This window comes from Nicotiana tomentosiformis, chromosome 7 (assembly GCF_000390325.3).
Source record: "Nicotiana tomentosiformis chromosome 7, ASM39032v3, whole genome shotgun sequence".
In the NCBI taxonomy this organism is placed as follows: Eukaryota; Viridiplantae; Streptophyta; class Magnoliopsida; order Solanales; family Solanaceae; genus Nicotiana; species Nicotiana tomentosiformis.
The window spans coordinates 95,078,114-95,093,352 of record NC_090818.1 but is presented as its reverse complement, the minus strand read 5'-3'; the positions used below and the strand labels follow the sequence as shown (position 1 = coordinate 95,093,352).

The 15,239-nt window shown below is 33.9% G+C and overlaps 1 protein-coding gene across 1 annotated transcript; it reads right to left on the bottom strand.

Moving 5' to 3' along the window:
* Positions 1 to 13,784: 13,784 nt before the first annotated feature.
* LOC138896042 (uncharacterized) lies at positions 13,785 to 14,369 on the bottom strand. The gene is made up of 2 exons (XM_070180817.1): positions 14,160 to 14,369; positions 13,785 to 14,060 (listed from the first exon to the last, which is right to left on the bottom strand). The coding sequence occupies exons 1-2, from the start codon at positions 14,367 to 14,369 to the stop codon at positions 13,785 to 13,787; spliced, it is 486 nt and encodes a 161-aa protein (XP_070036918.1).
* Between the last annotated feature and the right edge of the window lie 870 nt (positions 14,370 to 15,239).

Genomic DNA, 15,239 nt, shown 5'->3' with positions numbered 1-15,239 from the left:
TTTTCAGAAATACCTTTGTTTTTATCATTAGAAAACTCAGTTACGGAATTATTTTTCTCTATCTGAGTAATCCTGTGATTACAAATCATTTGATTTTGTTTAAGAGATTTAATCTCCCTTTTTAAACTTTCAATTTCAAACTTTAAATCATCGAAAGAAGCATCTCTGGTTGGTGTAATTTTATTATTAAGTCGGTTATTAATTTCTGACAAAAAATAAGGCGCAGAATATTCAAATTCATTCTTTTGTTTTTCAAAAGGTTTTGAAGAACTAGAACTTGAACTTGCAGCCAAATTTATAATTTTTTCACGAAGTTTATCATCAGTAACTTCTTTTAAAAGTTCTATTACATTATCAGATGTAATAGTTTTCATGTTCAAATCTTGAAATTGAGATTGTAATTTATAAAATTCATCATCATCACAAGTACATGTATTACCTTTGCAAGCTGTACAAGTATTATTAATATTTATATCACTACCAGATAAATCAAGTAAATTGACTTCAGCTTTAGCTTCAGATTCTGACTCAGAATTATAATCAGATTCTGATCCAGAAATGTATAACAAACCATAAACCTTATCACGTAACTCATCGTCTAGTTCTAAGGTTTTCAGCTTTTGAAGCTTACAATTTGGAGCTATATGGCCAAATTTTCCACATTTATAACACTTAATATCAGCAAGATCTCGCTTAGACCTATTTTTCGTAAATCTAGTAGACTTGCGATGAGCTTTCCTAGCATCACGCTCTTCTTTTGATCTATATCTCGATCTCTTTTTCTTATAAGGACTGTCTGGGTTAGGATATCTATGATACCTATTTTTCTTTTTCTTGCTATGAGCAGAAGTCTCGGGTAAACCGAACTAGGTGTAAAAGTCTCCTAATTGTGATTTTTCCTTAAGCTTATCTATCTTAAGTTGTCTAGATAATTTTAACTCATTACACAAGTTTAATCCTTCTTGTGTGCATACTCCTATTAATTTTTCATAGGTATAATCTTTGTACGAAATTTCCCCGTAACTACCCCTTAGAGTTTTTCTTACTCTTTCAGCAAATAAGGAGGAAAGGCCATCTATAAACTTAGCTTTCCAATGTTCATACTTATTTTCGGGTAATTTCATTACTCTACTCATAAAAGTATCTTTATACCATCTAAACTCGCTTAAGGTCCTACATCTAAGGCCATTTAGCAGAGTACGGACAGTCTCATTCTGATTGGTAAATCTACCATTGAAATGTTCTAATATGGTAAGAACAAGGGTGTAAACAGCATCTTCTCTATTTTTCACTAGAGTCATGCCTAAGTTATCAACTCCTTCATCAGTGGCTATTGCATTAATAACCATCGCCTTTTCTTCAGTAGTTAAATAATTATCTCACCAGCCACGAAGCTGGCAAGTAAAACCTGCAATAATTATTTTGCAAATAGTTCTATCTGTATTTTTTTTACACTTTTACGGATAGTTGCATACATAAGCATTCTATGCACAAGAATAGTCAATTGTCTATCAGTTAAACTATCAAAATTCCATTCATAAATTTCGGAACCACTATAAGACGTATTAGTCTGATTCCAATCTCATTCTTCTATTAACACATCTTGAGGAGTAGGGCGATTATAATAATAAGTTTGCATTCTGGGTTTATCAGCATACTTACTATTCTTTTTGGGATAACCTCTCAGTTTATTAAACTCTGACCAGACTTCATCTTTATAATCAGAAGTAGTATCTAATTTATCAGCAAAATTTTTTGATAAATCAATAGGTTTAATATTTAAACCAGATAACTTTTTATCAAGAAGTTCTTCTAAATCATTTAACGATTTGAATTTAAAATCCTGAATCTCAGGGGGTCTTTGAACATGAGTAAGAACAATTTGAGCTTCTGATTTGCTTCCTGAAGTAGAGGCAATATCAGTTATCTTCTTGCTAGTACTCATTTCCTTTATCAAAACTGTTAATTCATTAAATTTTTTAACAAGAGAACTGATATGTTCACCCAAAACTTTAACATATAAACTTAAATAATTATTTTGAGAAATTAAATTATTAATTTCTGCGATGCTGACTGCAGCAACATCTTCATCAATAAATTTTTAAAATGCAGTAAATGTAATACCTGTATTATTAGGTAAAACAAAAGGTACTTGAGGTGGGTATATGGCTTTAGTAATATTACCACTTCCATCTTTATAAGATCTTTCTAAAACCTTTATGTAAAGCGGTAAATAAGTGGTTATAAGCCAAGGAACAAAATACATAATTTGATTATGTAAAGCACAAGTTTCATAAAATTTTTGAGAAATATTATTTAAATCTTCTTTACTATAAGTATCAAATGGGGATACTTAAAATAGTGTGTAAAGATGCAGCATGATTTCGAGCTGGTCCATAGACTGGTTCAACAGGAGAAATATGTTGAATTGCAGGTAAAAGTCTATGATTGGAAAATGAATGCATATTATAATTAGGACTAATAGTAGGCAAAAGTCTATTATTATAAAATGACTGCCTATTATAAGTGGAACTATTATCATCAAATTGAATGCAAATCCTACCATCCGGATTTTGAGTAATATGAGAATATTCAGTATTACTGACAGCATTTGTTATTTGACTTGGGGATATAACTGAATCCAAAGTCCAAGTAGTTGAGAAATTAATTTCTTCCCACTTAATAGGTCTCCTCGTGGTGACCTTAGACTTTGCAAAATTGGTTTCCACCAATATAGTCTGATCGGATGTATCATACAGTTTACATCTAGGGTTTAACGTAGATAATAATTTAAAATAAATTCTATAAGATAAACATATAAGTTCAGATCCAGGCGCATAATTATAACCATGCGTTTTCACATTTAATGTCAATGCATCAAGTATATTAACATCCGATAGAGATAATTAAAGATTGGGTTGAGTATTAAAATATACTGGACCGTAGGCCACAGTAGATTCAATAGAACCCATCAGAGACTGTCTAAAATTCAGATTTCTAGCATCTCTAAGAGCAGCCAAAAACATCTCTGGTAACCCTTTAAGGGTTAATGGCTTAAAAGCAATTTGAACCATACTAACATGCAGATAATTATACTGATTTTTATATAAATCTACATCTTGTTTGTTTAACAAACGAATAGTCTGTTCAGACGAGTTTAAAGCTAAAGATTGCTCAGTAGTTTTAACTAGTTGTTTTGAAGAAAGTTTATCAAACCATCCATAATCATAAATTATTTTAATAGGGACTTTAGGAATTGTCCATTTGTTTAATAAATCAAGGTTTTGAGGTATATCTACATCTTCAAGTCTAGTATTTTTCATACTAGTTTCTCCTAAATTCATAACAAAAAATAACATATCTATGCCGAATACTTCAGATCTATCTCATATATACCATGAAAGTTCCTAGGCTCTGATACCATATTATATAGTATATATATAAGCTATATTCTATATATATATATATATATATATATATATATATATATATATATATATATATATATATATATATATATATATATATATGCTTGTCCAATGTTTGGTGTTGTGAGAACTCATTTGAAACTTTTAGCCTATCATGTAATTTCCAACTCGACTTGGACTTAGGGCTCTCCTTAGACCCCACAACACTTATAATATGAATCGTACGCTTATTATCATATCTACTATATTATACTATATATATAGCTTAAGATATATAAAAAGATAAAAATATTTTAAAGAGATATTCAAAGCAATGCGTTATAATTTTATTATAGCATTAAAAACTCATGGCAATATCTTTCTTAGTCTTCCTCCCCCCTATGGAATGAGCACAACAAAGTGCTAATACCACCATTGAGAAGAAAAATAACTAATCAAGATGTGCCAAAATACAAGTTACATATTAATTTACATGGTATCTCTTACAAATTTCATAAATCCTTCAAGGTCCAGAGGAATTTCCGTTGGTGGTGGCGGAAAAGAAGCTTGGTCATCACCGCTTCCAGGCAAAGCATCATCCTCCGCAAGTTCAGTTAGCATTTCTTCGTAAGCTTCGTCTACCTCTGGTTGTGATTCAGCAAGTCCAAAATTTCTTCTTTCCGAACGGATCCAATCTCTGAAAAGTACTGATTTTTCCAAGCTCTCACTCATAGACGCTCTATAATCACCGAGTTGAAGTCTTGCTTGACCGAAAGCGCTCTCTGATACCACTGTTGAAGCTTGAATAGTTAAAATATCTCGGGCCATCCTTGAAAGAATCGGAAAGTGTTTTTCTTTGTCCTTCCACCATTTCAAAATATTAAAGGAGCCGTCGGGATTCACTTCCTCAATTCCCTGTGACAAATAAACTCCAAGATCATTTAGTTGTGAAAAATCACTAGTACTAGAACCTTGAGAACCCCTGAACCCCGCCCAAGCAATAAGTGCTCTTACTCTCGTAGATCTTTTAGATGATTGAGAACTAGAAGAAGAAGGAGTTGGAACATTTGGTATAGCATGATCTAATGCAACTTGATAAGTATTATAAATAGTTTGAATATTTATTTTCATTGAGGCTATTGCGTCCGGAAGTTTAGACAACTCCTCATCTTCAAGTGTTAAACCATTATAAACAGTTTTATATCAAAATTGAGGATCTCCTAATTTCATAGTAGGATTTAACAATGCAGCAACACCATAAATAGGAGGAATAGGGGGAAAAAATTTAAACTTTTTTCTCATAGAATCAATAGCAAGTTGATAAATTTTTCCACCCTCTGAAAAATGATCAAACAAATTTGCTAGTTCTGCAATATAAACTAAACAGTTAGAAATAGTAGGATAATATTGCCCAGAAAATTCATTTATAGTAATATAAAATTTTTCTAAAAAATCTACAAGCATTTTAACATTAGCTCAATCCGCATTTGTAAGGTGCTCATCATCATCACTTACATGAGCATTAAACGTTGAGTTTATGGGGTTTTTATATTCATATGCAACAACTAAACTTTCATACATGTAATTCCATCTAGTTGGACAAGGTTTAGGAACCTTTCTTTCTCTTAGGCCAAATTCATCGCATCTTTTAAAATATTCTCTAAGTCTACTTTTACGGTTTGAATAAAAAAACCAATTAAGAGCCATTTTAACCTTTTCAATTTCAACATTTAAAATTCGCATACCATCACCCACAATTAAATGGTAAATATGACAAATACATCTAACATGAAAAATGTTACTAAATGCAGGACTTAGTGTGGTGGTAAGTAAGGCTACAACATTTATGTTACTAGTAGCATTATCCATTGAAACTGATATTATTTTATCACTAATGTAAAAATATCTACAAATATCCGTAATCGTGCTAGAAATAAACTGCCCTGTGTGGCGTGAATTAATTATTTTATAAGCAATAATACGCTTTTGCATTATCCAATCCTCATCAATCCAATGACTGGTAACAGTAAGGTAATCACACTCATTACTACTTCTACCAATATCAGTTGTAATAGCAACACGATAACTTATATGAGTAAATAAATAGCATAAATATTGTTCATATTCATGTTTATATTTATAAATATCACTCTTTACGGTTGTGCGAGGAAAACCTTTATAAGTAGGATTATAAACTTTTCTAATATAATGCACAAAGTGAGGGTTAGAAGGAAAACTATAGGGTAAGCACATAACAGTAACCATTTTTGCCAATTCTTCCCGATCTTTTTTTGGATCATAATATAAAATACCACCGGTAACAGTGTTAATTCCCGGTTGAAATTGATTTGACCCGGTACTAAGGTCAGCCTGACTAGGTGCACTTGTCCCCTCAGCCAAAGCTTTCATACGAAAATATCTAGCTTTATCTTGAGGGTGTAGCAATATGTGTCTAGTCAAACTTCTCGTCCCCCACCTCTCCCCGACTTCCAACATATTTAAAAACTAACTCTTTGCTACAAGTTTTACACTTAGCCCTATTTTTTTCTCTTAGTTGAGTAAAAAATGGCCAAACAACAGATATTTCTGCCCGTTTAGAAGGTTGTCTAGAAAAAGTAGGGGCATTAACAGGAGGGTCAGACGGGGCATCATTTGGATTATTATTAGTTGGGTTAACTTCAGGAGCAGGACTAGTGGGTGTATCATCATCCGGTTGCGTTTCATCAAAATCTATTTCTTCATCATCATTTTCATCAATAGTTGGATTACCATAAAGAGCATTCATATATTCATGGTTTAATTATTCACCGGATGCAATATTATGGCAAAATTGACTCTCGGTAAATTATAATAAACTATTATCGCTATCAAGAATAGAAGGTGTAGGACAGGTAACAGGTTTGGGTCGGGGAGCCGGGGGAAGTGGAGGAGGAACAGATTGGCCACTAGATTCACCACTCTTGAATTTTTCCTTATTTTTACTAAATATTTTTTTTTAAGGAATAAGCCATCTTAATTAATCAAGCAAAGTAAATAAAACAAACAAAACTATAATATTAAAACTTAAGAATTGGAACGAGTTTACCAAATTGATGAACAATTTGTTGAAAATTAATTATCGTTGAAGACTTGAAGATTTCAATTCACCAACTTCACAATTTTGCATAAATTATAACAATTAAGTAAGCAATTATAGAAGAATATTAGAGAGAGATTGATATTTTGTGAGAAAAATAAAAGAATGAGGGGGTATTTATAGTTGAAAATAGGGAAAAAGTGAGATTATAAAAAGTTTGGGGGGTTAAATGGCTAATTTTGGCAGACCAAACGGCTAATTTTTAAATGGCCAAACGGTCAAATTTATTTTTTTAAAAACAATTATCCGTTGGGCCCGGATAGGCCCGTTTAGGACCACTTGAACCGGCCCACTTCTCAGCCGGTCCCGGTCCCAAACGGTCCCGGTCTCGCGGGCCTCGCCTATGGGACCGACCCACTACCCAGCCCTCCTTTCCACGGTCCCGGTCCTATCCGGTTAGGACCGTTTGGGCCCACCGTCCATTTGGGCTTGCGATCATGGGCCGATCCCGGTCCTAACTGGCCCACATGCCACACTTATTCTGAATAGATATTTATGTAGGAGAAAGTGTGAGATTTAGAAAATCGTTTGTTTTTACAAAGGCTTCTAATTTGTCTTAAAATACATAATTTAGAATTCACAAGATGAACACATAAGAATCATTTACTACTAGTTGCAGAGGCGGATCTAGGATTTCTAGTATATGGGTGCACTACTAAAAAAAGAGAAAAAAATATATTAAGTGAGAATTGATCCCTACTGCTCTTGGTAAATAACTCAACCTTCAACCAAGGTGACCATTACTCAAATGGTCACGCAACTATCCAAAATAACTTGCTAAAGGCATTTTTCTTTTGTTTGTAATAGCAAAGTCAGTAAACTATGCCTCTAGCACTGAGAAGGCCACTCAACTAGATTTCTCAGACTTTTGATTGCTAAATACCTATTTTACCCTCTAAATTATAAACTTTTATCTTCTTTTTATTTTTTTTTACTTTTTAATATTATGATTTTTTTTCTATTTTTAATTTATAAAATGGACTTACCTATAGAAAAAATAAATTTATTTGTAATTAAAAAAATAAAAATAGTATTTAAGGATATAATATTGGAATAATAAAATATTGAGTATAGTAAAAAAATTAATTAGAATAATTTGTTCGTACTAATAATTTTGATATTAACAACAAAAACTCAAAAAATTATTTACACAATTCAGAAGAAAGAAAATAAAAGTTTTATAATATATATTTCATACACGTAATATAAAAAATAATTATTTAAAATAAAGATATTTTTATAATATATATTTATATATATTTGAATATTAAACTCAATTATACTATTTTTCCGACGTTATATATGCTAGGAACCTAATTTTTTTTATTTTATAAATAAAATTTATTTATTTTATAGGTAAGTCCATAATATATATTAAAAAGAGAAAAAAAATTATAATATTTAAAAAGTAAAAAAAAAAAAAAGAAGATAAAAATTGATAATTTAGAGGGTAAAATAGGTATTTGACAATCAAAAGTTTGAGAAATCTAGTTGAGTGACATTCTTAGTGTTATAGGCATAGTTAAGTGACTTTTCTGTAACAAACGAAAGAAAAATGATTTTACTAGATAATTTCGGATAGTTGAGTGACCATTTAAGTAATGGACTTTTCAACCAAGTGCACAATTCAACCTTAATTTTGGAGCATGGGTGCCAATATTTAATATTATACTAATTTTAAAAAATAGTATATAAAATATCTAATTTTGCGGAAAGATCATGGGTTCACGTGCCCTATAATTTTGCCTTTAAATCCGTTCCTCCCTAGTTGGATACTAATTTGGAATTATTAATTGAGACTTAGTTTATTGATTCTTTTAACTACATACTACAATTTTCAACATTGCGTTGGAAAAGTTATAACAGAAAAAAATAAATAAATAAATAAAATTAAATAAAATAAAATAAAAAAGGGTTACTCATAACTTTGGTTCTTCTCCATCACCATCAAAACCCGAAATTTTGCAATATAAAAACAAAAAGAACCTGAATTATTCTTTTTTTCACTAAACTTGGCTGCAAAGCAAAGTGCAAGGTCTATAATCACTCGAAAATGTGAATTTTCTGCATTTGATTTTGCACAAACATTAAATTAACTACAATCATATCTAAATTCTAACCATTGAAATTAAACCCGTAAAGATCTACTGAATTTCTTCCAAAACCTTGGGTCCTTAGGATGTGGAGGAGCTTCTTCATTAATCCTATGATCTCCTATTTTACCAAGAATCGGTTTCAGCAACTTCTTCATCACCTTTTGGAACCCGTAACCACGGCGGCGACGGTGGCGGCACGGCCCTTGCTCCTCCTGCTTAGTATCTCCGGCCAGCGGCAGACCTGGTGGTGCTACGGTAGTACTCCTCCTATAAGAACCAGGCTCAGATAAACTCCGACCAAGAATAGCTTGGTTCAATTGAATTTCAAATGTAATCCTTTCATATTCATCTAACAATGTGCTTTTTTCATCTCCAAATTTTCTCGTTACTTCTGCTATTGATCCCATTTCTTCCCATCAAGTTATATATATAATATGATCACCAGCTTGATATTCTATATATATAGCATAATGGCCAGTGCTGAAAAAGCTTTAATTTCAGATTCTGTTTCTTGCTTTTTTTATGTATCAAACAATGGCTTGAAGGAAGCCGAGCTGAGAACTGAATTAAAGCTAGGTTATTAGAAAAGAAAGTCGTAAGAAATTGGAAAGACTGAAAACCAAAATTTGACTTACTCAGATATTTCAAAAGGGTCTTAATTTGTCTGTTGATTTTCTTGGAACTGTTGGCATGATTAATAACTATGGGGTCGTTTGGTTCCAATGAGATTTATTCAGGGATTAATAATCGTCACATGATTCTCATTCTAGGATTATTATCCCATATTCAATATTTGTTAATTAATACCATAATTTTAGTGTAAAAGATATACCGGTATTAATTAATACTCATAATTAAATATAAAAATTATAATCTCAAATTTTATCCCGAGATCCGGTAACCAAACCTTTTTTAAGAAGGCTGAAAGGATAGAGATAAATATAATCAAGTTGGATGAGTATTACGATGACATGTTAAGTAATATACTTTTGTTATCAGTCTATTGATTATCATTCATTAATAAGATGAACTAGACCATTCACTTTTACCACGTGTTAGCTCACAATTTTATGCTCCCATAATACTATAATCTTATGCTCCCATAATACTATAATCTAGTACTAATTAATAATGTTAATCAAACCAATTATAATTGACATTCTTATTATCTTATGCATACTATATCCTCATATTGATTTTCTACGCTATTAATTAATTTACATTCGTTTTTTAATCATTTCCATGTGATGGTAGCTAGTAAGACTTTTAAATTCTGTCTTTATTTCCTTTTTTTTGTATGTTAAGAAAGGTAGATCATGTTTGAGATTAATAACTCCCAAAGCGAGTGAGCCGTATATACACAAGCCACATCATGCAGCCAAATTCTGTTCAGCATTATATGCTTTCTTGCTTGGTTAAGTTTATGTTTTCTACCTTTCTTAGGACTTGGGAGGAATCTTGTGTATTACTAAAGCAGCTTTGCATGTGGTTTTTTTTTCCCGTACTATGTTTATTTCGGTATCATCCACTCCCCAGAAATTAAGAACTGAGATGTTACCTCATATTTGAAGTTCAGTTAAGAAAAATTGTTATGGGTACGAAGTATCTTGCATTCACACAGAGTTAAAAGAAGATTCGTATTTTAACGGGTGTAATAGGGGCATATCTAGGTGAATAGTGGCAGACCCAGACCAGTATTTTATTCAAACGGGTCAATTAGACATTGTAATATTATTCCAATAATATTCAATAATAAATATTACTTTGTACAACAAAGTGAATGTTATATGTTGATCTTTTTCTTTTTATATAAAATGTTATTTTCACTTTTCTTTTTTTGTCTAAAAAACTGATTAGACAAAAAAAAATTATTATTTGTCTCAATTATTTTTAGCAAGTTATAAGACTAAAAATTTCCTTTAAAGTCGTCAATTTAAACTTTTACGAATTACTCTTAATTAACTGCTAATAAAGTCAATCTAGCCATTTGAACCACCATAAAACAATAAACATAATAAAAACAAAGGATTTACTAAAACAACAAATAAGTAAAAGTACAAAACTGACCTCACCTTCACAGCTTCACGTAAGCCAAAGAGAGGAGAAAGTCGAGTACAAAAAGAAAAGTAAATAGTACGCATACTATTGTGAAAAGATAAGTCTGCGTTCCATTAGGGTGTATAAAATTCGAAAAATCGAAAAATCAGACCAAATCAGATTAATTCGGTACTTCGACTTTGGTTTTTCGGTATTAATTCGATATGAATTTTTCAAAAGTTCGATACTTTAGTACACCCCTCAGCGTTAAAGATATTGGTATTTCGGTACTTCGATTTAACCGAAATACCGAACTTTTTTTACTAAATGTTACTCCGTTTAGGTTTAGCCATTAGGAGGTACCAATAGCATATACAGCCATTAACTGTATCTTTCCCTTACGTTTAGGCGTCTAGCAAGTAGCATTATACTCGTGCAACGTATCATCTTTCCCTTACGATATTCCTGCTTTCTATCCTCTCTTTTTTCCTATTTGCAAATTTCATTGCTAATTGTCAATCCTTTGACTGTTCTGATTCTAAAGTCAGTTAGAACTTACATCTATTATTGGCTATTCGAAATGTTAGAATATAATGGGCTCTAAATTGCAAATAGTGTACTGTGCTCGTTAGTTGCACAACACTTGCTAGAGCTAGCTACTATGTCTCTACTCTACCGAAATGCTTTCCTAAGTTGACTAATGGATTATGTTGGAAAAAAGAAAAGAAAAACTATTGGAGCATGCATGGTTTTGAAATTTTTCAAGATTCAATGTGTGATCACAAAGTAAAACCAAAAGTTTTAAGCAATGAATGTCTCTGGTTCACTCTTTAATGCATGGTCGTTGCTGCATTTCTTATTTTCATAAGAAAATTTGTCATGCAAATTGATAAATTGAAACCGCACCAAACCAAATAAGAAATATTGAATTGTACCGAACTACTTTGGTACGATATGTAATATATATAATTGATAAATCGAATACCTAAGTCCCGAACCATAATTCTTAAATATCAAACCTATCGAATGTCCACCCCTACGTTCTATGGTAATTGTTGTAATGTACTACGTGACTTCAAAATATAAGAAGTATTTGACAAGTTTTGAGCACACCAGAGCTCGAACTCTAGAACTCTTTAAAGTTTCTAACCTCGCCTGACCACTGAGCCACCATTCAATTATATTTCAAGCACGTTCATTTTATATAATATAACAGTTCCACATAAAATTCACACGTATAAATAACAAAAAATTTCAACGAAGCGAATACAGTTGAACCCGCTTGCTCCAATGTGGATATACTTTTATAAGGTGAAGGGTATGGATTCACGTGAACTCATTCTCCCCTCCTCAGACTATGAATAATAATTTTATATTTTCTCAAGATTACTTTAATATATATGTATACACCCAAGCTCAAAGTCTCCTATATGTAATAATTAATAGGCGCACCTCAAGAAGTGACAACTTCCACATCTGTCTTTGTTTTTTTTCTTTCTTGTTTTTGAATTGAGTCAAGAGGTACTTTTTTCTTTTTCTTTCTTTCATTGTCGGTTTGTTCTTTCAAAATCATCAAATCTGACATACTGAAATTCCTATTCCACTTTGTCCTATACGAGGCGTGATATCCCCATTAATCTCCATATTTTCTTGTATTACTGACCAAAGATACTTGAAACTTTCTCTTTTGGGAATGATTTGTGCATCAATCCTCATATCCATGTCCGCTACCTGGGTCATGTCGCTAAAATTGTACTCCAAATATTCTGTCTTGGTCGTGCTCAACTTGAAACCTTTAAACTCTAGGGTCTATCTCCAAACCTCCAGCCTCTCGCTAACACCACCTCGTATTTTGTCAATCAGAACTATGTCATCTGCAAATAACAATGCATACACTATGGTACCTCCCTTTGAATGTGTCTCGTCAGTGCATCTATCGTCAAAAAAAAAAGGGCTAAGGGTTGATCCCTGGTGTAACCCCATCACAACTGGGTGTTCTGGGTCTCCTCCCACTGTCCTTAGCCGGGTGTTAGCTCTATCATACATATCCTTAATCGCCCTAATGTAGGTTACATGCACACCTCTAGCCTCTAAGCATCCCCATAGAACCTCTCTTAGGACTTTTTCGTATGCTTTCTCCATATCAATGAACACCATATGCAAGTCATTCTTTATCTCCCTATACTGCTCCATCAATCTTCTTACAAGGTGAATGGCTTTCGTAGTCGAACGACCCGAAATGAATCCGAACTATTCTCGGAAATAGACACACTCCTCCTCACCCTCACTTCTATCATTCTCTCCCAAACTTTTATAATATGTCTTAGAAGCTTGATACCCCTATAGTTGTTGCAATTTTGGATATCACTCTTGTTCTTATACAACAAAATCATCGTACACCGCCTCTATTCTTCGGGCATTTTCCTTATCCTAAAAATGACGTTAAACAACCCAGTGAGCCACTCCAAGCCTGTCCTACCCGCATTCTTCCAGAATTCCACAAGGATTCGTCTGGCCCGATTGCCCTACCCTACTCATCTTATGCATATCCCACTCAACCTGCTGAACTCTTATGTTCCTATAATACCCAAAATCTTGACGACTCTCGAAATGCTCCAAATCACCCAACTCAAATTCATATCCCTCTCTTCATTCAAGAGTTTATAAGAGTGTGTATGCTATCTTCGCCTAATTTTTGCCTCTTCCAGCAAAACTTTGTCTTGCTCGTATTTGATGTACTTCACTTGATCCAGGTCACGGGCCTTCGTTTCTCTGACATTGGCTATCCTATACAGCTTCTTATCCCCGTCTTTGACCCCAAGTTCCTCAAACAAACGTCCAAACTATGCACTCTTAGCTACGATAACCGCTAACTTTGACTCATTCTTAGCCTTGCTATACCACTCCATGTTCGTCTTCTCCTCCTCCTTGTCTACACTCTCAACTAGCTTCAAATATGCTGCTTTCTTGGCTTTCACTTTTTCTTGGACCTCTTCACTCCACCACCGGTCCCCTGTAACCCTTCGAAATCCTTAATACCTCTCTCGCAGCTACTCTAATATAGTTCTCTGTCATGGTCCACATAATACTCGCGTCCCTTATGCTCCTCTAGGCCTCCATAACCAGGCCCTTCTCTCTCAACTCTTGAGCTTTGTCCTTGGTCAAGGCTCTCCACCTGATCCTAGGTTGGTCATACATAACCTTCTTCTTCCTCTTCCTCATGATCTCTAAGTCCATAACCAGTAGCCTACGTTGAGTCATGAGATTCTCACTCAGTATAATCTTGCAATCTGTGCAAAGACCAGTATCACACTTCCTAAGGAGTAGATAATCAATCTGGATCTTGGCCATTGTACTCTGAAAGGTGACCAAGTGCTCATCTTTCTTCACAAAGCACGAGTTAGGAATTACCACATCAAAAGCTTTAGCAAACTCCAATATTGAAGCTCCTCCTCTATTTCAATTGCCAAAATCGAAGCTGACATACATATCATCATAACCCCTAGAAGTAGTTCTGATGCAGCCATATAAATCTCCTTTTATAATTAGCTTCTCAGTGTGTGGAATGCCACATACCAACCCATCTAAATCCTCCCAAAAGTGCCTTTTAACCTCCTTGTTCAACTCCACTTGAGGTGCGTAAGCACTAATTATGTTTAAAGTAGACCCTCCCACAACTATCGTAATAGCCATCAGCCTGTCATTCACCCTCCTAACATCTACCACTAGCTCTCTGAGTTCCTATCAACCAGGATGCCTACTCCGTTCTTGCCTCTCACCCCTCCTGAGTACTACAGCTTAAACCCGTCTACATCCCGAGCCTTAGTTCCCGCCCATCTAGTCTCTTGGACACAAGCTATGTTGATCTTCCTCTTCTAGAGAATCATCGCTAACTTTATAGACTTCCCTATCAAAGTCTCTATATTCCAGGACCTAACTCTCAACCTAGAGGCTCTCCTACAACCCTTTCCCCCCGCCCCCCGACCTACCCGCGGACATGACCTTATTCTAACATCACTCACCATAGCCACTATGCTCTAAGAGATGCTAATATAGCGCTACCACTTACACAAGTAGAGACTTAAACTAAAAAAATATAGATTAAAACTTACAACTTAAGGCACTAGTTACACATATAACTAAGAAGGTTCAGATGAGCACACGTTTGATGCAACTATTATACTTTAGCTATCCGCAGTGACAAATCTAACTACAAATATACAAGAAGGCAAGTCGAACCAAATAGGAGGGTCGAAACCAAACAAATACTATCACACGAGACAAACAAGTACTAAAGCAAGCAACAATAGAACCTGGATTGTAGAAGGTAGGTCTCCGGAGTTCTTGCCAGAACAGTGAAGGTCGCCGGAATGTCAAAGGCTTATTGCCTGAAAAGGGAAAACGAAAAAAAGGGGAAAGGGGCAGGGGGAGGGGGACTTGCGTCGGCCAGAAAAGGAAGAGAAGAAAGGGGAGAAAGAGAAGAAAGGGAGAGAGAGCAGGAGATGGAAAGGAGAGAGAAGGGATTGTTGGCTAACCTCGTCAGAATTCGACCGGAAAAAGAGA

What these genes read in the sequence shown, in the direction of transcription:
- LOC138896042 (XM_070180817.1), bottom strand. Translation starts at nt 14,369, where the DNA reads ATGGCTATTACGATAGTTGTGGGAGGGTCTACTTTAAACATAATTAGT. An exon ending in GGGGTTATGATGATATGTAT is followed by an intron (nt 14,061 to 14,159) that starts GTCAGCTTCGAT and finishes TGCTTTGTGAAG; the next exon opens with AAAGATGAGCACTTGGTCAC.